The sequence below is a fragment of the Carettochelys insculpta genome, chromosome 1 (assembly GCF_033958435.1).
Source record: "Carettochelys insculpta isolate YL-2023 chromosome 1, ASM3395843v1, whole genome shotgun sequence".
Lineage (NCBI taxonomy): Eukaryota > Metazoa > Chordata > Testudines > Carettochelyidae > Carettochelys > Carettochelys insculpta.
In genome coordinates, this window is record NC_134137.1 from 266,895,187 (window position 1) to 266,918,723 (window position 23,537).

Genomic DNA, 23,537 nt, shown 5'->3' on the forward strand with positions numbered 1-23,537 from the left:
CAGATGACCATATGGTTGTTGCTCTTTCTCCTACAGCCCTTCAGACCATCTTAAGTGCTTTCGCTGAAGCATATGAGAATCTTGGCCTCACACTGAACATCAAAAAGACCAAGGTGCTCCACCAACCTTCACTGACGGCACAATCTCATGCACCTTCTATTGAAGTCAAGGGAGAACTGCTGGAAAATGTGGAGCACTTCCCATATCTTGGAAGTCATCTTTCCGCTAAAGTTGACATTGATGAGGAAATCCAGCATTGTCTGAGCTGTGCTAGCTCTGCTTTCACCTACCTGAGGCAAACGGTCTTCAAGAACCAGCACATCTATCCCAAGACAAAGATCCTTGCATACTGTGCAGTGGTTGTTCCAACACTACTATGTACATGTGAAATCTGGACAGCATACAAGTGTTCTGAAGGCACTTGAACAATATCATCAGCGCTGCCTCAGGAGAAGCCTGAATATCTCTTGGGAGGACAGGCACACAGACACTAGTGTCCTGGAAGAGTCGAACATGACCAGCATTGAAGCCATTAGCATTCATTGGGCTGGTCACGTGGTTAGGATGTCTGTTCAATGCCTTCCAAAACAGATTCTGTTTTCTGAACTGGAGGAAGGACAGAGGAGCACTGGGGATAGCGAAAGCAATAAAAGGACATGCTGAAGGTGCACAAGAAAAAGTGCAGCATTGGTATCAACACTTGGGAGAACCATGCCCGACACTATCTCCAATGGAGAATGGTAATCCGTGAGGGGGTGGCACAAGGAGAGGTCCGATCGCAGTGCAGATGAGGAGAGGCGGAGAAGAACAAAAACTGTCCCACACATCTTCACTGCGCATCCCTGCAGCCCCTAGGTGAGGATTTCTCTATGCACTGTCCATGCGCCAAGCACTGACTCCATAACTCCTGTTGGCCAGGAAATGTGGCAAATGGGAGCTTCAAGGACAATGCCTACAGTCAGCTGAGTGCCCCCTTACCCCACTGCATCTAGAACCCACTGCCAGAGGGATGTGCCAGTTGTATATGGGAACTGCCTGATGTAGGTACCGACGCCTTGATTACTTCAGACCTCCACAGCCTGCTGTCCCAGACCAAGAGCCTTCATCTTCTCCTGAACCTCCCAGATCCTGTCCCATTTCCCCCACCATACTCCACCCCTCCCCCAGCCTCTTGAAAATGAATGATGGTAGGGAGTTAGCAAGTAAGCAGAGGAAGGGGGGATGGAGTGAGCAGGGGGCTTCAGAGAAGGGGCACAACAGGGACTTGGTCTCAGAGAAGTGTCAAGGGTATTTGGGTTTGACTTGTAGAGAGCTGGCAAGCTTACCATGTGGGCCTGTGATAACCATGACTGTGCTGGAAGAATGGTACCCAGCCAGCTGCCGGCTGTGCAGACTCAGCACAGGTGCAGCACTGCTCAAATGTCACGCTGCTATTTCTGCATATGGGGGAATGTTCTTCCCTGCAGCTAGTAACTGCTGTCAGCAGGCCTGGTCTGCAGCACTAGAGAGCCAAGAATTTCTGATATGTTACATTCTTTGTCATATTCTCAGCTATAGAACGGGGATGTTAATGAACAGGAAACACATGGAAATCCCACCACCCAGTACTAAGATGGTCGCAACATTTTTGTCAGATGAAAGCTCCCCAGGGACTGCCATGAGTTAAGCTGGATTTTATTTCTGTGCTATAGAGGTTCTTATACTGTGCTTGTCACCAAAGGTTCTGAGCACTAATCTACATCCTCAGAACTGAGTTTTTTCAGTGCCCTGATCTCATATGTAAGTAACAATTGACCACTGGGAAAATCTGTCTATTTTCAGGCACCTATCCCTGAGACCTGTGACTTTTCCAAGGTTTCTGACAGCCATGGGAAATGCTGTGCCTAAAAGTAGACAAACTTGCTTCTTATTGGGAAGTGGAAAGAATAAAGGGTGACACATTTCTACCAGGACTGACAGCTTACCAGTTCCTGATCCCAACTACTGAGGGAGGATGGGCCAGTGGCCAGAGTGCTAGCATGGGATTTAGGAAATCCAGTTTAGTCCCCTGCTCTGCCACAGACTGAAAAATGGGGATAATGCTTTTGTATCTCACAGGACAGATGTTGGCAGGGAGAGGCAAGGCTAGCCAAGATAGAAGGCACCATGTACTCTGCTGTGGCAGCAGTCTCTGGAAATCAGAGCTATGAAGTTGGAGTAGATTGTCTTATGTGAGTTCCCCAGCAGGCCTGTAGCAAGGGCACATTAACTTTCAATGGGAGGTGTTCTGCGGTGTAAATGGGAGGTTTTCTGAGGCATAACAGTTATGTATCTAACTCCCATAGATTTTTAAGGGCAGCTTACATCTAACTGCCAGCTATGCTTTTGGAAATGTACCCATAAATCCCTTAACTGAGCATGATCAGTCACAGAAATTTATCTGAGGCATAGACCATTGGAAGGAGGACAGCTTAATTTTCTAGTAAAGGTAGTAACCCTGCCTCCCTCTGCTGCCCAAAGCTTCTGGGGAAATTTGGGGTGAAAATACACAGTTTTGATGAGTATCAGAGACATAGCCATATTAGTCTGAAGTATTGTGGCACCTTATAGACTAACAGATATTTTGGAGCACAAGCTTTCATGGGCAAAGACCTGCTTCGTTGAAATTAAAAAAAAAAAGAAAAAAAACCTTACTCCAGCTCTCTTTTCTAGCTACTTTTCACTGTTCTGAGGCTTCTTTTCAAATACTGTACAATGTAAACCTGGACTTTTCAAAGCAGAGAGTATGGTGGCCAAGTCCCATTGAACATCAGTGATATTTAAATGTGCAGTTTTCAGAGTCTTGAAACTTCCAGCCTGAAGTCCTTCCTTTATTGAAACTTTCATAGAGGTGTCAGTTTCATGGGTCCTTATGGCAAAAATCCCCAAAGTCACACATTTAAACTTCACACAGGTCTTCATTTTATGCTAAAGCTCAGTACATTTTTAAATAAAAGGAAATAACTTTCTTCCTTGCCATCTTGTAACCACTTTATTTTTCATCACGGGAGTCTCTAGAAGGAGTAATATTTCTTTTTGACTCTTATAATGCCAAATCCATAGTATACCCACATCTTGAATGTTGCCAACAGATGTGGTCCCTTCTTCTCAAAAAAAAAGATATATTGGCATTGGAAAAGGTTCAGAAAAGGGCAACTAAAATGATTAGGTGGATTTGGAATGGTTCCCATAGGAAGAAAGATTAAAAATACTAGAACTTTTCCACTTAGAAAAAAGGAGGATCGGGGTATATGATAGCAACTGGTGTGGAAAAAGTGAATAAGGAAAAATTATTTACTTATTCCCAGAGCAAGTTATTATTCAACCCTTTTTAAAATCTACCCTTACTACTTGACATTAGACTTCCTGTGACTATTAACATAGAGTGAAATAGGGGTTTTTTTTTGGTTTGTTTGTTTTACTGTTTCTTACTGAATTTCATCAAATGACTACATTCTGTGTGACCAGATGACAGATACCAAAACTAGAATATCAAGTGTGCAGAAGAGACAGGTGTGGAGCAGATTGCAGGAATTGTAGGAGGATCTAGAAGGGGAATGCTGTGGCGCATTGTGGGGGTTAGACTGAAAGCCATATTCCCAGACTTGCTAGATGTGTCAACTTTACACGTTTGCCATGAGGTAGCTGTGAGTGCTGGCCGGCTGCCTGACTTTCACTCCTGGGGGCATTCTGTGCCACTGAGAATGCACAGAATCCCTGTCCCAAAGATAATGCAGTCTGCTGTTATGCCTTTTGCCCCACAAAAGCCTGCCCCCCTCAAGCCTCTTCCCATGCTCCAAGTTACTGCTCCTGCACCTCCTCCCCTATGGCAAGCCCCGTGCCAGCTCAGAGCCCCACCCTGAACCACTTATTTCTGGCACCACCCCAGCACCCACATCCGCAGCTAGAGCTCTCACATTCCAAACCCCCTGCCTCTCCCCAGAGGCCCCTTCTCCCTGACTCTGAGCCCCCGACCTCACCCCCACCCCAGAACTCCCTCTTACACTTTCAATACCACATCAACAACCCCACACTTCCCAGCCAGAGCAGGGGTGACCATATCTCCCGGGGCAAAATATGGGATATAGAGAATGATCCGCATCCCGGCCAAAACGGGACAGATGGTCACTGGACATGGGGTGCCAGCAACAGGGCTGCCTCTCTGCCAGCGAAGTGCCTGGCTTCCCCAAGCTGTGGGTGGCAGCCCATGTTGCCACACAGGTCGAGCTCCCAGCTGCCCCAGCTGGGGGAAGCTGCGCAGCTCCAGCTCCAACCCCACTGTGACCAGGGTTCACACACACACCCCGCTCAAACCCCTCATGGCTGTGGCTCCAGCCCCCCCATGCTCTGGATCCAGCTCCGGTGGCCCTGCTCCCACTCCCCCCCCCCCCGAGCCCCAGCTGCTGAACCAGTTCCAGCTCCCGCTCCAAACCCCGTTGCCCAGGCCCTGGATTCACCCCCACCCCCCCGAAGCCCTGCTTCACCCCCATCCTGCTGCTCCAGCCCCAACCCCTGCAGCCCTGTTCAACCACCTGGGCTCCCCAGTCGGCCCCCGCAGCCCTGGCTCAGCTCCAGCTCCCACTGGGGGAGGCCGGGCGGCAGCTGAGCCGCCACATGGTCTGGCTGCTGACTCCCCCACGTGGCGGAAGCCACTGAACCACTGTCCAATACAGAGCAATTAGCCCCTTTTGCAAAATAAGTTGGGATACCAGAATGGCACCCGAAATACAGGGCTGTCCCGCCGCAAATGGGACAGATGGTCACCAGACTCAGAGACCTTCTCTGCTCCCACACCCAACCTATGGAAATGAGCAAGTGACACTGGAGCTCCCTGCAGGAGCAGTGTGAGCTAAAGGCCCCCTGGCTGTCAGCTACGGCTGGAGAAGAGACTCGTTCTTCTCTCTCAGACAAGAAGCCCTGTGACACCCTACAGAGACTAGCCGATATTCTGGAGCCCAAGCTTGGTGGGCAAAGACCCAGGCAGGTGTGTGGCTTACAGGTGGAAGAGCAAGAGCCAGCAGAAAGGACTAGAGTAAGCGGTAGGGCGGTCGGGTGCGGTCGGGGTGTCTGGTTGTGCGCTATTGGGGAGCTGGCAATCCCAGGCAGGTAGGAGGAGATGGCGGTGCGGTGCTAGGACTCCACAAAGCAGGACCCCTCTTCTGCGGCAGCTCTCGCAGCAGCAGGCGGAGCTTGGGGCACTTGTCCCAGCGGGGCCGGGCCGCGGCGGCTCTGGCGAGAGATCGGGGCGTGGGCGAGGCCGCTGCAATCCCCCCACGGCTGGCAGGCAGCCCGCGCGGCTCATTGGAGGCAGCCCAGGGGGCGGGGAAGGCGGCCGGGCGTGCAGGCCAAGAGACGATAGGCCCCCTCGGCAGTCCGTCAGACCCCGGCGGGGACCCGGAAGAGAAGCCGCGGCTGGCCGGGGAGGTGCAGACTCCCCCGCCCGCAGCAGCCCGCCGACGCTATGTTCCAGTTCCTGGTGAGTGTCCGCAGCCCCCCCGGGGTCTGACCTCCGCTCACTGGGACTCGCCGCGCAGCGCCTCCCGCAGCAGGAGGCACCTCCGGGCCCGGAAAGGGGAGCCCCTCCTTCGCCCAGCCGCCCCCTGCCCAGCTCTGGTCATCCGGCCGTGGCTGCACGGGGGCTGGCTGTCGGGCCCAGGGAAGTGCACGCCTGACTTGGTACCGTGAGTTTCCGAGGGCAGCCCCCAGAGGCGGGGCATCGATCGGCCTGGGGCCTTGTTTGCAAGTCCTGTCCATGACCTTTCTTTGAGGGTCGGGCTGGACTAGGATAAAGAGCCTGTCAGGGTTAACTAGCGCGTTGTCACCCTTGAGGCAGGGCAGGTTGTATTTGCTTAACGGGCTAGCTGGGGGAGATGAAGCCAAGGTTGTAAAAGGGATCAGCCAGTTAAAATGCAGCAAACCCCCGAGATACGCACCACCAAATTGTGCCTGTCTTGGGTTAACACCACTGCCATCCCTGAGCGGAATGGAGATGCTACCCCAGGGGTGGAAGCCTAGAGTCAGGCCTTACTTTTGGCTGCTGCTCCTGACAGGAGCAGTTTCCCAGTCCTTGAGAGTGGCAGGGAGCTGGGAACCAGGCAGTAGCCTGGTTCCTGGCTCCTCTCTGTTGGTGGAACCTGGGAAACTGACCAGAACTTCCCTGGTCAGTTTTCTGGGCCCTGCCAGCAGAGGGGAACTAGGCTGCCACCTGGTTCCCAGCTTCCTGCCACTCAAGGGTAACTCCCCAAGTTACCTGAAAATTCAGTTAATGCAAGGTTGCAGAGAACACAACCTTTGCGTAAGTTGGGGGTCTACTATACAACTAGGCCTGAAGTTCTCTAAGTTTCTTGTTGGGCTTCTGTCCTAAACTTGGTCATCAAAATATATTAGCTGAATGATTAGTGGTGGTTTTTAACCCCTTGTACGTTAGCGTAGGTACACTTCTAAGGGTGTCCCTGCTTCCAAGCCATGGAGATCAAATTGCTCTGGCATTTCAGTCCTGTCATTAAGACTTGGGATATGTCCTCATTGGAAAACTAATTCAAGTTATCTGCACTCAAGTTGGGTCTCTTGAGTGGCCATAACGAAACTGCAATATAACTCTAAGGCTGCTGAGTCCCCACCAGTGCTGCACTCCTTTGTGGCATTAAGATGTCTGGCAGCACATCTGAGGTTATTTTACTCTGCATTAAGCTGAGCTGAGCCTGTTTAATTTCCTGCCAGTTCATCTGTCTAACTCTCAGCTGCCTGTCAGGTGGACTGCCTCGGAATTGGATATGCCAGTTCTGTTCTGTGCCACCTGTTAAGTATTATTAACTATATCAAGTGGGTTTTTGCTCCCCAGTAAATGTTATACACACGTGCAAAAAGAATTATTTTACGGTCAGACAGTGATGCCCTTTCACCCCATTTAGTTCCTTTGAAGTCTGTTGGTGTGAGGTGCTGAGCAATGTGTGAAAGTTATCACAATCTCGCAGCGAATCAGGTGGTTAACACCAACACATGAGGAACTTTGCGTGAAATTCCCATTTGCAAAATTGACTCACTGTAGAGCTAGCTATAGTGCTGTGGTGCCATAATGTAGATGTTGTTGTAGTTTTCCTCTCATGTAGTCTGTGTCTACACTACACAAATAACTTTGAAGTACAACTTCAAAGAAACAGATTTCTAAGATGAGCATCTACACGCACCCGAGCTTGAATTTCAGCTTCGAAGTAGGGCACTACTCCATTTCCGGGAATGGAGGAAGGACTTTGAACTTGAGCTCCCTACTTCGAAGTTAACTTTGAAGTAAGGAAAAATGCATGTAGACTCTCGGCAGGCTACTTCGAAGCAGTGCCTAACTTAACTTCGAAGTTAGTGCCTAGTGTAGATGCACCCATAGTGTTCAATCCACCTCTGCCACAGGCAGTAGCTAGGTCAAGGGAAGAATTCTTCTGTAGACATATCTGCATGCAAAGTGGTGGGTTGATCAACCTACTTACGATGCACTGTGTGGAATTTTTTTGCATCCCTGAGTGATGCAGCTAGGCTGATCTACTTTTTAGGGTGTAGGTGAGATCTTAGGCAGTCTGGAAGCTAAGTGCTGCTCCACAGTGAAGAGTTACATTGACAGGCTCCTTGTCTGCTGCGGTCCCACATTCCACTCAAGGCGGCTGGCTGTGGGAACAAGCACGTGTGTGACTGTGCAATGCCCCCCTTTGAGGAAGGGGGGTTCTACACTTCGGTCCTTCACAGTTCCCATTGGCTACAAACTGGCCAACTGGAATGCAGGAGAAGTGCTTGCAGATGCATGCAGCACATGGAGATCTGCTATCCCTCTTCCCCCTCATGGGAGCACTGTCAGTGACACACAGCAGGCCCCTTAGAGTGGTGTGTGGTGCCATGGCAGCTAGGGAGCCTGCCCAAGGGTCCCACGGGACTGCTGAGTGGGAGTCTCCTGTGATAAGTGCCTCCTGGCCAGAGCCTGAACCTGTCACCCCATTCCCTCCTGCATCGCAACCTCGTGCCCCAGGTCATAACCCCCTCCTGCACCCAACCCTCTGTGCCCCCTTCTTTGCCCCTGTGCAAGGTCAAAACCCCCTCCCTGCTTATAGATTCCCTCCCAGACTCCAACCTCCATCCCATACACACACACACCCATTAACATTGTAGAAAGGGTGACCAGTGACCACTTACTAGAATCTCAGAGGCTATGTCTACACCGCAGTGATTCTTTGAAAGAAGTTCTTCTGGAAGGTCTCTTCCGAAAAAAAACTTCTTTCAAAAGAGCACGTCCACTTGATCTGCTCTTTTTATAGAGATTGGACACACAGCCCCTGCTCTTTCAAAAGAAAGGGCCGGGGATCGAAAAACCGAGTACCATGAGAAGTGTCCTTTCGAAGAAAGGGCCCCCGGGGCATCTACAAACCTTTTTTCCCAAAAATATTTTGGAAAAAAGATGCTCTTCCTTACCTGGGAGAGGAAGAGAGACACCAGAAAAAGTGCAGCGTTCTTTTGATATTAAATCAGAAGAACACATTTTGTGCACAGACGCTTGGTGGGATTTTTCAAAAGAGAGCCAGCTTTTTAAAAAAAAAAGCTCACTAGTGTAAACGTAGCCAGCATGTCCCTCTCTTCCATCTCAAATTATTGCCCATACCTACCATCAGAATAGGTCTGAATAGAATCTGGGGATAACCGTCTCATTACAGTAAGTAACGTTCCCCTTTAAGTATTCTCACCTTATCACAGTTAGAAGTGGGTCACATCCACTCTCATTGAATTAGCTCTGATGTAACATTCCCAGGTGTACACCCCTACCACCTGTTTCTTTCACTTCATGCATCCGATGAAGTAAGTTGCAACCAGTGTTGCCTGTGAGCTGGGTGTGTGGAAGGCCACCCAGGAGAGATTCACATGCCACCCAGCTGATTAGCAGAGTGCCCACAACATGTTTCTTCTGGTAGTGCACATCTGCATGTGCCTGGGTGCATATAACAAAATTCATTCTGCACATGGATGGAAAATTTAGAGGGTGCTTTTGCTCCAACTTACAAAAGCTTATGTCATAATAAAATTGTTAGTCTCTAAGGTACCACTGGACTCCTTGTTGTTTTTGCTGAAATAGACGCACATGGCTGCTTCTCTGAAACCCATCCTAAGCCATTTTCTCATCATTTTTTTCCATCCTGTGTTGAATAAATTTTGTTACATGCACAGAGGTGCACCACCCATGGAAACACATGCTCTGGGCACTCTGCTAATCATCTGGGTGGCATTTGAATCTCTTGTGGGTGGCCTTCCAAACACTCAGCTTACAGGGAACGTTGATCCTAAGTATCAAAACAAAAAAAGCAGTCAAGCAGCACTTTAAAGACTAACAAAATAAGGGCTACTTGACTGTTTTTTTTGTTTTGATAGTGTATAGACTAGCAGGGCTTTCTCTCTGTTACTGATCCTAAGTATGTGTTAATATTGCTGTTTTGCCTCATTAAAGAATTTTCAGCTAGTCAAACTTATTTTTTTCTGTGTGTGTCTGCAAACTCTGGCAGATGTCTAATGCCAGATGCTGAACCACAAGATTTATTTCCAATTCTAATTAAATCCTTAACTGATCCTAATACCTCTAATAACTGGCACCTATTAAAAGTAAATAACCTAGAAAGAACAGCATGCTCCATGCCAATAACCGAGCACAGGAGCAGCAGTTTCTCATTTCTCATAGGTGTGGCTAATCTAATTCTCTCTCTTGCTTTTTAACTATGTTCAGACTTGGTGCCTGTAAGTCCTAATAATACATTGCATATTTATTAGAAAATTAAAACTTCAGGCTTGATCTTTTTCAAAATATTTTTAAGTTACCAGATTTGAAATAGCTAGCTGTGTGTTGATAATCTTAGCAGAAATCCTTTTCTAAATCACTTTAGCTTTTGGGTGTTTGTTAAAAATAAGCCTCTGTATCCTACCCCTACTCCAACACAAGATTAAAAAAAGTTGTAAATGCATACATATTTCTCCAGAATGGACCATTTATTTCTGTTTGTTCCAGTGAAAACAGTGGGCAATAGTAGTAATACGCTCAGCAGATTTTTGGAATTATTGGGTTTCTAAGCCCAAGTGCTGCTTGAAGCCTTTGTATTGCAAATGTCTGATAAAAATCAGTTTAATTAAGACGTTCTGATTAGTGTCTGAAAGCTGGTGAAAGGGAAGGGGAAGGGCATATTAAATCTGGGTTCCTGCCTCTCCTTTTCTGTGGATAGAAATAGTGTCTGTCTCTCCTTCACTCTAGCCAGAGCTGCAGCAGGGAGATAAAGGGATGATCTTACAAACTGTGTTTTTTGCCTTTCAGAGTTAATTAATTGCTTGTTTTACATTTAACATGTATCTTAGCATGTTGGGTGTCTGTTGGAAGCCCCTTAAACTCCCATTAGTTCTTATTGTCCTTAATTGGCATGTGCCCATTAATTGGCAGTGTTTTTAGTTGTCAAAAATGATAAAGATTAAACTGTGAGACTTTACCCATCTTAATTAAGTGGCATTTTTGAAACCCTAGTAAGGGAGGAAATAGCACATCAAATCTGGATTAAACATGCATGGTGTGTGTTGAGTTCGGACTTCAACTAATGGGATATGACTTATGTTCTTGTGTTTGATGTGGGTGTTGTGTATTACACTACACAATAAGGCTGATTGCATGATAATGTACTGCTCCCAGCTTTGGACTCTGAAAATCTTTTTAGGCTAATAACAGGAGAATGAAGGTGAGTTTGTCCTCTTTTAGAAGAAATCAAGAGAGCTTGTAGAACTGCTTTGTTGGGGATAGACTGAAGGGTTACCTCAGTGACTAGCAGTAAAAGCTCATTTTTGCAAAGAGTCTCAGGAGTTCGGCTTGACCTTTTTGATGAGTTTATGCACACTGCCAAGATATAGGAAAGGCCCCTCTGCTTGATTGACTTTCAGCATTAAGCAGGATTTAAGATTCTTTTTATCTCAGTGTGGCATGCATTAATAATATCCAATTAAAAAGCTTCATTAAGTTACAGTTGTTATATAGGTTTTATATCTAATACACACAGAGACCATTACATTAACAAAGCCAAAAAGCCCGAAGCTTTAAAAATAAAGTAAATATAATTTATGTGTTCTGGTTCCCTTACAGTTCAGACATTTAGTTAATGATTGCATCAGCCTGTGAAAAATGTGCAGTCAGTTCTGTTAATGGCCATAGCTTCCTAATAAGATGCATTCAAGGTCCCGGCCCCCCGGCCCCCAACCAGTGACGTGCTGTGTTTATGCTGCTGGAATAGTGAGTTGTATTCAATGCCCAAAGCAGACCAGAACAAAATATCATTTCTAGCTAGGTTTTGATTAGTGTTAATAAAAAGCAGTGTATAGATTTTCAGAAATAAGGCTAAATTTGCAATATTGATAGTCAGAAAAATCTTAGTAGGATTTGTGCATCAAGCAAGCTTGATGTGAAATTTAATGATTATAAGGACCACCATTTTACTTGCAAGCGCTGGGTGCTAAGCACTTTGGAAAATCTGGATGTATTTTTCTGAGGAAGCTAAGGATTTTTTTCTTTTTCTTGTGGTTGAGACCTGAGGTTTCTCCTCAGTCTGCAAGTGACAGGAGTAGGCACTCCAGTTCCTTTCCTCTTACTTTAAACCTCATGCCCTGACGTGACCTGTTTCTTTAGCACCCAGCAACTGCTGTCCCAAGCCTGGGACCTACATTTACAGTCTTTGCTAAGTCACATAACTAGGACAGCCCAGAAATCTGATGCACTGTTTCCTTACAATGCCTTATCCCAGGGGTGTGCAAAGTGGGGGCAACCACTCTCATGGGGAAAGTGGGAGGGACATGAAATTTCATAATGGGGGCACAGCATGTTTGGTTGCTGGGTCTCAGGCTCATCCATCTCATTAAAATGTTGAAATGTGTTTCTGTTTTGGTCTGAAGAAGTGGGTCTGTCCCACGAAAGCTCACCTAATAAACTGTTTTGCTAGTCTTTAAAGTGCTACCTGACTGCTTTTTGTTTTGATAGTGTATAGACTAGCACGGCTTCCTCTCTGTTTTTGTGTGTGTGCATTCACAGTTGTATACCAATTAATAGAGTTTTAACATTCTGCAGACTTACTTTCTTTCACATGCTGGAAGTGTTTTGCTTTCATATGAACATAACCAAAATGTCCATTGGTTTGGATTACATTAGATGGTGGTGGGGGCTGCTAGTTGCAGGGACCAAAGGCAGGGCCTGAAGTAAAAAGTTTGATCATCCCTGGCTGATCCCATGTGTTTTGTAACATGCTTCCTTTGTCTGTGTCCTGTGATTCTTCTCCCCTCCCACCACCCCTCAGCATCTGTTGTTGTAAGTATTTCTATTGCGATAGCTCCTGTGAGCCTCAGTCCTAGACCAGGACACTCCTTGTGCTAAGAGCTGTCCGAATATTGAACAAACAGGCTTCCCTGTGCCATTTTATGCCTCAGGTTTTAATGCACTCACTATTTTTATATGGTAATGGGAGTTCAAAGAACTTTATGGAACAAAAGACAAAGGTCTGCACCAAAGATTTCTTGGACCTGTGAGCGAAAAGTCTCATATTTTGGACATGATGTTCGTATGGAAGGAAAGTGAGGCAGCAATGCGTAGATTATGGAAGGGAGAGAGAGAGCTTCATGGAGAGAAATATAAAACATCTTATGAGAAGAACTGCATTAAGTTTTGTGCATGAAAAATCTTTTTGTATTTTAAATGATTCTGTTTGTTGCAAAGTTTTATCGTGTTTTTAATCAATGTTTTTGCCAAAACCTTTTTTTGAAATAGTTATTTGTTTCCACCCTCCCCACCAATACCATCTGCATTCTCTCAATGAAAACAAGATTTCAGAAAACGATTTGGGAGAATAACTCCCTTTTTGAAGCTTCCAAAATTAAAACAGTTTCATAAGTGTTCATGATTTCCCTATTACCACCACCATTCTTCAGCCTTCTCGACTGTCCTCTGTTCATACATTCTGTGCTAGTGGGGAGGGGGGGAAAGGTTAAACTCCTTGTCATTCATCTTTTCTTTTTCTTTTTTTCTCTTAAGCTTGGTTTTGCTCTCGGCAATGTGGTTGGGATGTATCTGGCTCAGAATTATGATGTAAGTATAAAGTAGTAGTTTTACTTTTACAGAAGTGTTCCTACCTGTTTTACTTGCAAGAGTGGAAACTCTTCTCAGGGTTCCTTCCCCAAATAGCTGAGCTAAAATAAACAACAAGGCTGGCCAAGAGGGAAGAGAAATGCTGGCATATAACTACAGTAACAATGACCAGCCAATCAGAATAAAGCAGGAAAAAGAAAACCCTGTATGGTGCCCCATGGACACGGACAACCAGTTTGGCCATACCTGGAAGTGTCCATCATTTATTTGTATTACAGGAATGCTTAGAATTCCCACTTGAGATTTGTACCCTGTTACACAGATGTTGCACAAACAGATCAAGATCAATACAGTCTCTGTCCTAAAGAAGAGCTTATAGTTTAAACTGAAGAAACAGAGAGCCCAGAAGAGTGAAAAGACTTGCCCAAGTTCATACAGGTCATCAATGTCACAGCAAGGATTAGAACCAGCTTTCTTAATTTCTAGTTTAGTGCCCTGCCCTATAGGCTACATTAGCTGTCATGTGGTTCTACTTGTTTTATGCATGAAAGTTTTGCAGTGACTTTATTTTTTCTCGTCTATGAACAATGAAAGTGGAGCTGTCAGGAGTGCTTTAGGAGGGCTCAACCAGTTGAGTTCCATTTTGTGTATGCCTGAACTCTTCCTTTTCTCCTCAGAGTTGAGGTTTTTCTGGATATTATTTGAGGGGGATTTTGTCTTCCAAGAATTTGGAGCAAAAACCTTGGGACTGAGCATCCAAACTTCAGTAGCATCAGTAGAGCTACTTGCATGCTTGAGGATTTATTCAATCTAAAATTAAAAACTTACTATCCAATTAGAAATCATATATTTAAAACATTCCTGACGTGTAACTAATGTTGCCTTAAAATTAAAGGTATCCGAGGGTGATATCCACAAAGATGTGTAGGTTCCTAAACCTCAGATTTAAGCAACTAAATTCCAGTATTGGCTCCGTTACAATGCACAGAACTCCTGCTGAATTCTGCAGTCACTTAAACTCTTAAGCTGTGTCTACACAGGCACAAATCTTCGAAATAGCCATATTTCGAAGATTACTAATGAGACGCTAAATTGAATATTGAGCGCCTCATTAGCATTAGGACACTTCCGGCAGCGGCGCTTTCGAAAGCGCGGCTCGGCACGGCTACACGGAGGTCCTTTTCGAAAGGACCCCCGTGTAGCCGTACCGAGCCGCACGCTTTCGAAAGTGGGGCTTTGGAAGCACTGTGGCCGGAAGCGTCCTAATGCTAATGAGGTGCTGAATATTCAGTTCAGCAGCTCATTAGTAATCTTCGAAATGGCCATTAGCGTGGCTATTTCAAAGATTTGTGCCCATGTAGACACACCCTTATTGTGCCAGAGGAATATTTTATTGCAAAACCTCAGGAACTTACATTTCTGCCTCTGAACGTGGTGACAGGTGAGTCCTAGACACAAAGACACCTAAGCCCCAGAGTGATTCACAAACTAGAGGATAATAGTTGTTCAGACGTTTAACTTGTTTAAGGTACTAGATTGTGTAGACGTCCTCAAAGACTGCCTACCAGCTTGGGTCCCATTCTGAATCCAGCTGATGGAGGAAGTGGGGGTGGTGCTACCACTCCAGTGCTTATTGCGCTCACTTGGAATGTGTGAGGTACAGCTTTGTTTTCCCCCTCTCCATCAAAGGGGTACAAAATTTAACAGCAGTCTCCTTCTTCTGAGTGACCTAAGTGCAGGCTTTTGGGTTTTGCTGTTATGGAGCTGTCTCCATCTTTCCTAGTGAAGCTGTTCCATTTGGCTTAATAATAATAATAATAACAAGTGGTGATGGTGACTGTTTAAGTATTTATCCACGACAACCATTTTGTCCTCCTGGCCATTTCATGTGGAATGAAGCAGGCACCTGACTCATTCCCTCAAGAAGCGGTTTAGGCATCTTAGGCTTCATCTACACTAGACCTTTCGGTTGACTGCAGATATGCAATTCTAGCTACGGTGATTGTGTAGCTAGAATCAATCTATCTGCAGTCAACTGTAAGATCTGTCTTCACTGAGGGAGGTCAATCGGAGCACTTCTCCCATCGACCTCTCTTACTCCTCAGGAGGGCAGGAGTACAGGGGGTCAACTGCAGATGCCAGAGAGATCAGTTTTACACTATTTTACCAGACGTGCAAAATTGAACACCAGAAGATCGACCCTGATGGGGTTGATCTTCCCGCAAGTGTAGACGAACCCTAAGCCAGCTGACTCCAGGCAGCAGGTTTCCATTCCTGGTTCGTTTAGTAGATGTTGCCTCCTTATAGCTTGGTCTTAGGTGCTTATCGAGAAGGGCTGGGCTTAGTAACCTCCCTTTGTCCACATCTTGTATTGACCAGTATAGGTGGCTGCCTGCCTAGAGTCCTTTTCCTTTGAGTGGATCACAGTCTAATAGCATGTCTGCATTGGAAACGTTACATCAGTGAGTACAGCTGAAAGATCACTGAGTATAGATACTTACTACAGCCATGGAAGAGCCTCTCCCATTGCTGAGGTAAACCTATGCTTTTCGAGACCTTGTAACTAGGTTGACAGAAAAATTCTTCCATGATCTAGAGCTTAGGTCAGTTTGTCTCTCACACGTTAATGTTTTCATACCCCTAAGCAATTGTGGCTAGGTCCATTTCTGAAGCATGGACCAGCCTTAAGACACCTGTCTTTTCCCATGCACTGTATAGAGAACCTGAGTGCCTAACTCAGCTTGATGAATTATAGTGTGTTTCATTGGCTGCCTTTGCTCAGCATTACAACACACACATCCCTTTGTCAACCCCATCCTAATTCCTCTTCATCATTTGTGTTCCATATACTTTTGCTTTTCAGTCATTTTGGAGAATGAAAAGCATCCAGGCAGTTTCATTTCTCTCATACGGTAGCAGAATCCTGTAGTCATTGGGTTGCAAACCCTGTAAGGGAATGGTATTGCTTTTAAGAGTAAATTGGTTTGGTTTTGTTTTTAAATCAGGGAAATTTTATTAGGCTAAGTTATGTTAAAGTTTGTTTTTACAAAACCTGTAGAATAGATCTAAATTCACCTGCATATATACAGCATACATAAGTAATGAAAGCAGAGTGTAAGTGTTTTCCTGCAGCACAATTGAAGAGTCACCACAAGAGGGCACCTTTTGCTTTTAACTCATAGAAAGTTCTCCCTTGGTGGTGTAAAACTAATTCCCCATTATGAAGCAAGTGTTTGATTGTTACACTGTCTAAGATGATTTTCTACATGGTTGATCATAAAAGACACAATTATGCAAACAGGGCGATGGAATTAAAATATAGGGTTTCCTTTTCTCTGCAAGAGTGTGTGCCATGTGTGCAAAATTTATTTTAGGGATAGGCCCAAGAGTAAATTAAACAAGGAGTTTTTAAGAAGTACTCTTACCCCTGCAGAGGTTGCAAGGGAATATAAGGGTAATTTAGCTCTAACTTTTTTTAACAAAATTCCTGTTTCGGCATTCTGCTTTCCACATGTTGGCCGCATTCCTACAAATGCTTAAGCATGTGCATATCTTCAGGCCTGTCAGTAGCCCTATTGACATCAGTGATCTTGCTTACACTGAAGTACATGTATAAATATTTGCTGTTTTGGGGTCGTAGTTTCAGTTTTGCAAGGGGGAGGTGTAGCATTGGACCACACACACAACCCTTCCCCTCATCTCTATCTCTGACATTTTTCATATGGCTAACTTTAGCACTCAAAAGTCACAAGTGTAGAACCTCCCAGCCCCCCACCGGTCGTGAAATTTTGGCTTTAAAATCATGATTACAATATGCACTTCAAGGTATGTTGTTTTTGCCTTTAGTATTAGACAGTTTACAAACCAGTTGGGTCTGCTCTTCAAGCACTTCTCTAACCATGAGGACTAGATTTTTATTTATTTATATTTTTTTAAAGAAAAGGTTAAGATTTTCATGTAATCAGTAAATGTGAGAAGCTGCGGCTTTGAAGGGAAAAAGAAAAGATTGTGCATGATTGGTGCTGAATTAAAGAATTGGCAGCATGCTGGAGTTTTGCATCTCAACTTGATTGTTAGAACAAATCTTTTTTGACTGATTTTTTTTTTTCGAAAGCTTGCAGATTTCAGTGGAAAAAGTAGCAGACATTTTGGGGGCCACAAAACAGAGTGGAATATTTTTGACATCTCAGAAAAATACTTTTGCACAGCCCCCTTTACAGGTTTTTAACTCAGACTAGAAGGAACCAATACGATCATCCACTCTGACATCCTACATTACACAGGTCATAGACATCCTTATTATACGTTGTCAGCATTTCTGGATCAATGTGTTAATATTATTGAGTTAGTGTTTTCTGTGACCTACTCCTTGACCAATCATTTTTCTTCCAGTGAGATAGGCAGGCAAGTCCTCCAAATGTCCCATTCAACTCCTTTTCATATCTTTCCTCTTCTCCTATTCCCAGCACAAAAGAAAAATTACTAGAGTAAGTCTGTCCTTCCATTCAAAAAGGTCTGAATGAGAGTCCATATAGAGCGCATCAGTACCACTGCTGAGTTGGCTAGAAGGGGTTGCTCAAAACATCTGCAAGCCATTTGTTCCTTGCCACCCATCATGGCACTGAGTATCCGTTTTCTGTCTGTGCTAGTCTTGTGGCGTGGGTACTAGAAGCAAGCTCTTCGATGCTAGTGTTAAACTTTTATATCAAGCATTCTTTCTTGGATTCCCTCACTAGTCAGCCAAACAGCTACTGCTGCTGTCTAACTTTTTTTTTCTAAAAAATATAGATTCCAGACCTTGCAAAGAAACTTGAAGATATTAAAAGAGATGTGGAAGCCAAGAAGAAACCTCCCAGTGACAAATCCTAAAACACTGATGTTGTCTGCATTATCTCCATACAAACATCAAGGATGTAATACCCCTTCAAGCTACAAGTTCCAAGTAGACATGTGGCTTTTGAGGATTTCCTCCACCTCCAGTCTCCCAGAATCTGGCAGTCTTTGCGCTGAAGAGCAGGCATGAATGGGCGGTGAGACGAGCATCCAGAGTTTCAGGAAACCTAATTCTGAGCTGATGTGATTGAAAAGAGAGTTTGGATTTCACTCTGTTTCCTAATATTTTACTACCAATTTTTATAAGTCTGAGACGGAGATCACTGCAAACCCTACAATTATCCCACCCTGATGCTTTATACTAATTCTTAAAATGCCCCTAAAGAAATTAAATGTATCTGGCAGTCACTTCTGAGGATGATTTTTATTCTAAGCTATGTTACTTCATTGTGCTCTTTTTAATCCTTCTGTTTAGGACTGAATCATGGCTAGCTTCAGTTCTGTGCTGGAGATGGACTGAAAGCTCTCTGTGTCCAGTGAATTTATCTGTAAAGTTGTGTAGTTCTGCTGTTGATAGTACTTTAGTGTTGGCCATCTTTATTCTTTACATAAAGCGAGCCAAACCATGGCTGACTTAAAAGGATGTAAATGGCTACCGACTTCAAACTACATTTTTACCTTGTTTGGTTTTTTCTCTTTCTTGGCTCTGTTCTAGTCTTCTCCTGTGTAATTTTCACTCCTGTCCCCTTCCTGGGTCTTTTTGGGTTACATTCGTCATTGCCAGCTTAAGGTATCAGAAATTGACAAGTCATCTTGGAGTCATCTTCTAAAGATGGCTTAAATGCATCCTCTCCCTGCAGCCCCTAGCAGGTCTCTTCCCTTGAATGCACCATTAGCTCATTGAGTGTAGTGTTGCATGTTCCCTACCAGTCCTTCAATGCCCTGCGTTGCCTACAGAGCTTTTCTTTTGCAATTAGACAATAATTTGAGTATGTAGATAGGCTCATCTTACTGATACGCTAACCATCTTCTGGTGGTAGCCTAAATCAGTAATTAAAAAGGGGAAAAAAAAAAGGTAAAACTCTTTCTCTTAGCCACAATATACTACATCGAAATGCAGACCCTGTAGTGTGAAGCACTGACTCATGCTGTTACAAGCACTGGACTCTTTTGCCTGAACTGTCAATGAGATGCATGCTGTCATGCAAAAAGAGATGTAAGTTTATTAGCTAAATTAACTTAAATGGCATGAAGTGCAACAGCCCATCAGTTACTTGGTTTATACTGTTCTCCTCTAAAGAAGTGCCCATCCTTTACATTTCATGCATGATTTTAGAAGTATACATCTAAATAAATGGACCTATCAGATATCTGTCAGGTCTGCTGCAACAAATATAACAAGAATTAATTAATTTTAGAACAGCTGTATGAGGTAAAGTGGTGGAATTATCCCCATTTTACAGATGATAAAGTGAGGCACAGAGAGGTGAACGTTAACATTGTGAGAGGTGACCCCAATGTTTGAGCACCCAACTTGAGACCCTCAAGGCTTTATTTTTTTTTCAGAGTACTGAGCATTTTATAGCACTGTATATGTTCAGAACACAACTCCAGTTGACTCTAGTTGCAGCTGGAGTGAGTGCTCAGTACTTCTATAAATGGAGCCCTGACATTTAGACTGGACACCCAGTATATGTGGAGTATACAATTAGAGACCCTAATGAAAAGTTTGGTTGAGATGATTTTCTCAACCTCACACAGCACATGGCTCAGGCTAGGGCAGACTCCAATTTTGTAGGGGGGCATTAACTTAAAACCATCGTTTTTATCCCCCTGAAACTTTCTCAGTCACTATGCACCTTCTAGCTATTGCAACAAATGAGCTAGGGTTGCTAAGAACAATAGCCTCCATCAGTGCAGAGCCCTTGTTCTGTAGCATCAGCATGCCCTCCAGCAACCCCTCCTCCTTCCCCACAAACACTGCTATCCACCTCTTGTATACCTTGTCTTTCCCCCACCATCTTTCAGCTTCTGTGACTACTTTTTCTCCACCAGGCCCCTCCCTTTCATTCAAATCAGGGTGTCGTTCTGTTGTTGCGTGACAGCAGGGAGAGCACTGAGACCCAGAGGAACAAGTGCAGGGAAATTCTTGCTCAGTCTTGAACCCTGGGGCTGAAGCATGCTCAGAGCAGTCAGAACCTTACGAGCAAGTAGTTGCCAAACTAGCTAGTTTCAGCTGAGATTTTACAGCAGCTTATGGGCTTGTCTTTACTGAGCAGAAGACCGACCTGGTCAGGGCTGATCTTCTGGAGTTTGATTTTGTGCATCTGATGGACATGCAGCACAATCCATCTCTCCAGGGTCAGCAGTCAACCCCTGTACTCTGTACTATTGCACAGAGTACTGGAGCTTGATGCAAGAGTATAGAGGCTAGGTCTTTACCAGGGAAATAAGTTGATTCTGATACACCAATTCTAGCTACGCAAATGCCTCTGCCAACAGAAGGCCCCCCAGAGGGTCCATATTGCTCATTTGTTGACTGATTATGTTGAAAACAGGTTCTCCCTCATGAGGAGAGAGGCAGAAGGCTGTCGTCAAAATGCTGAGTTCTGTCAACAACATGACTTATTTTTCTTAAAACTGTTCACATTTCTTCAGTTACCGCTTCCAATTGTTTGAAAGCTAAATGTGAATTTTGGTTTGTTCTGGAGGAGTGTATTATGCTCTTCCCGCACATCATAGAGAGATGAGGAGGGAATGACCGTTTTGGGTTTCTCTATAATTAGTGACTACAGAAGCTGCTTTAATATTAAAGGTGCAATTTATATCTCAAATGCTCATCTGACAATTCACGGCAGATGTCAGCAAAGTTTCCATCAGGCTATAAAACTTTCCAAATAAAGAGAACCAGCACATCTGTGCTGCTATATAAACAACAGAATTATTAATAAGGATTTAAGATTTCAAGTGCTTCACGATGTTTGCAACACTTTGCATTTTAGCCCAAAATTATTTTTCCTCCACCTGAAAAACTGGAGAGCTTGATAGCATTTTAGAAGGCAATAATTCTTGAAAATTTTGCAAATACTATACAGTAAATTGCATTAAATGTAATAGGCCACCATGGCCTATACCACATTATAATGATTTATAATCCACAACAGAAATTCTTTGTTGTATAAAGAATGCATGATGCATAGTCCCTGTGATGCCTGCTGCAGTATGGCTCAGAATTGTTTTGGCCCCAGGGAGGTTATAGCAAGTCAAACTGAGCATAGACTGATTTAGAGCATTTTTGAGACATCATCTGGAAGCAAGTTCTTCATTGCATTCAGCAACCGTATCTGAATCCCCAGCTGGACTCTTTAAACTCCCCTTCCCTGCAAATGCACCTAGGATAATCTTGGGTGCAAGTACTAGCTCCACTTTCTAGGATTGAATCTTTCATGGGAGCACAGTAATGAGCGAGAACAGAGCACAGCCTGTTTCTGAGTTGGGGGAAGGAGAGATACAAAACACTGCCACAGGAAACAAAACAGCAGTCCTGTAGCACTTTAAAGACTAACAAAATGATTTATTGGGTGACAAGTTTTCATGGGAGAGACCCACTTCTTCAGATCTGGAAAGTCTGAGGAAGTGGCTGTCCCATGAAAGCTCATCCACTAATAAATCATTTTGTTACTCTTTAAAATGCTACAGGACTGCTTTTTTCTTTTGCGAAGATAACAGACTAACATGGCGACCTCTCTGTGACTACCACAGAAAGGCTGCATTGCAGGTGCTTAAATAACAAAAGTGCAGCCTTAACCTCTCTCCCCCTTAATAAAAACAAGAAAAAAAAATCATTGAATGCTACAAACCAAGTTTGTAGCTCAAGTTTAGTGTTTTCTCTGACCCACTTTTAATCCAGTCACATGCTACTGGAGTCACTTGGCTGATTCTGTGGCTACATCTGCACTTCTAAAAAACTTCAAAATGGCTTTGCTAATGGCCAGATCGAAAAATGCTAATGAGGTGCTCAAATGCATATTCAGTGCCTCATTAGCATGCTGCTGGCCATGTCACTTAAAAAGTGCTGCGGTTCACCCCACCAACATCAAAATCCCCTTATTCCTATGAGCTATTCTAAGAAGGCTATTGAGACAACCAGAGCTTTGAGCTTTTTTTCCTTTATTTGTATAAATGTGTCTGTGGTGTCCTATGAGTTCTTAGGAATAAGGGGATTTCGAAGTTGCCGTGGTCCTTTCGAAAAGGAGTCCCATCTGCACGAGCCTCAGGGCAGCGAGCCACATCAATTTCGAAGTGCTGCGGCTGCCAGCATGCTAATGAGGCACTGAATATGTATTTGCCTGGCCATTTCAAAGTTTTGGGCTAGTGTAGACATGGCCATGAAGGAAAAAATCTCAAAGTTCTGGTTGCCTCAATTGCCTTTTTAGAATCTGTCATTCCCTCTCCCCTTCAGTTGTTTTCACTAATCCTTTTTCTGTCCTGCCCCAAGACAGCTCAACAATGGAGGTCTTCCTTCTGGTTAAGGAAAGCTGCACGTGCTTTTCTGGGGACTGTCGTTTAGCATAACTTTGAGTACTGATGAATCTTGATAGGAAGCAATTCCTGGTGGCCTAATAGGAAAGGAGCTTTTCTCTGTGTATGAAATGACATAATGTAAACTCCCAGTCCAGGTGAAGTAGATGGTAACACTCTTACTGCTTTCTGTGGGGATTTAGACTTCCCTCTCCTACCGTGTTAGTCACGTCTCCCAACAGGTTCATTAATCAGGCATCTCTACCTGAATGGTGCTCAGACATCCAGTCTGCTCCCTTTGATGTTAATCTTTGGCTGTGTTGTGTGTGCTGTCTTTGGACAACAGTGGAGACACTGTAGTCCTCAGAGAGCCCCCAAGAACCACAAATCAAGTGAGTTACGAAGGCACTGGAGCCAGGTTTATTGTTGTTGACATATGGTCTCCAATACCTTCATGAGTCTCTAATATGACTCAGCAGTTTGCATTGGTACATACATATGCTGTGACAATGGATGCGACTCAATTGACGGCAAGGGGGCTCCATCATCTCCTAGGTCACTCTACACAGCCCGTTACGAATACTTTTATAAACAGGTATAAACAAGTTACGTATCCAAGTACAACCCCGTCATTGTAATACATTGACACCCCTTAATATAACTAGCTCTAACCATTAACTTGGGGAATAATGGTGGTACCTTCAAAACACTATCCATTGCTCTCATTACGACCTGTTTCTGAACTTGGGTCGGAATGTACCTGGTGTTAAGCTGTTATATATGGGGAGGGGTATGGGGAGTGCCAGGCACTGAACAGGATGTGTTTATGTGTATCACTAAGTGCCTGGCACTGGGTGCTTTTAGATGTTTTTATTGTGCTTTTAGGCCCTGTGACTTATGAGCTCTGTCTCTTGCTGCATTCCTGTGGGCAGAATCTACCTAGCAGAGTTTTTGGTTTAACCCACTATTGTTCAAACTTAAGGCCTTTAGCTTTTCTGTATGTTAACAAAGCATTGACTTGTCCTCGGCCTTTAGCCTTACA

General features: G+C 44.5%; 1 protein-coding gene across 1 annotated transcript; it reads left to right on the plus strand.

Annotated features, from left to right (window-relative positions):
- The first annotated feature begins 5,374 nt into the window (after nt 1–5,374).
- STMP1 (short transmembrane mitochondrial protein 1) lies at nt 5,375–18,614 on the plus strand. Its single transcript, XM_075006776.1, has 3 exons — nt 5,375–5,494; nt 13,088–13,141; nt 17,930–18,614. The coding sequence occupies exons 1-3, from the start codon at nt 5,480–5,482 to the stop codon at nt 18,008–18,010; spliced, it is 150 nt and encodes a 49-aa protein (XP_074862877.1). The 5' UTR covers nt 5,375–5,479; the 3' UTR covers nt 18,011–18,614.
- Nucleotides 18,615–23,537: the final 4,923 nt, after the last annotated feature.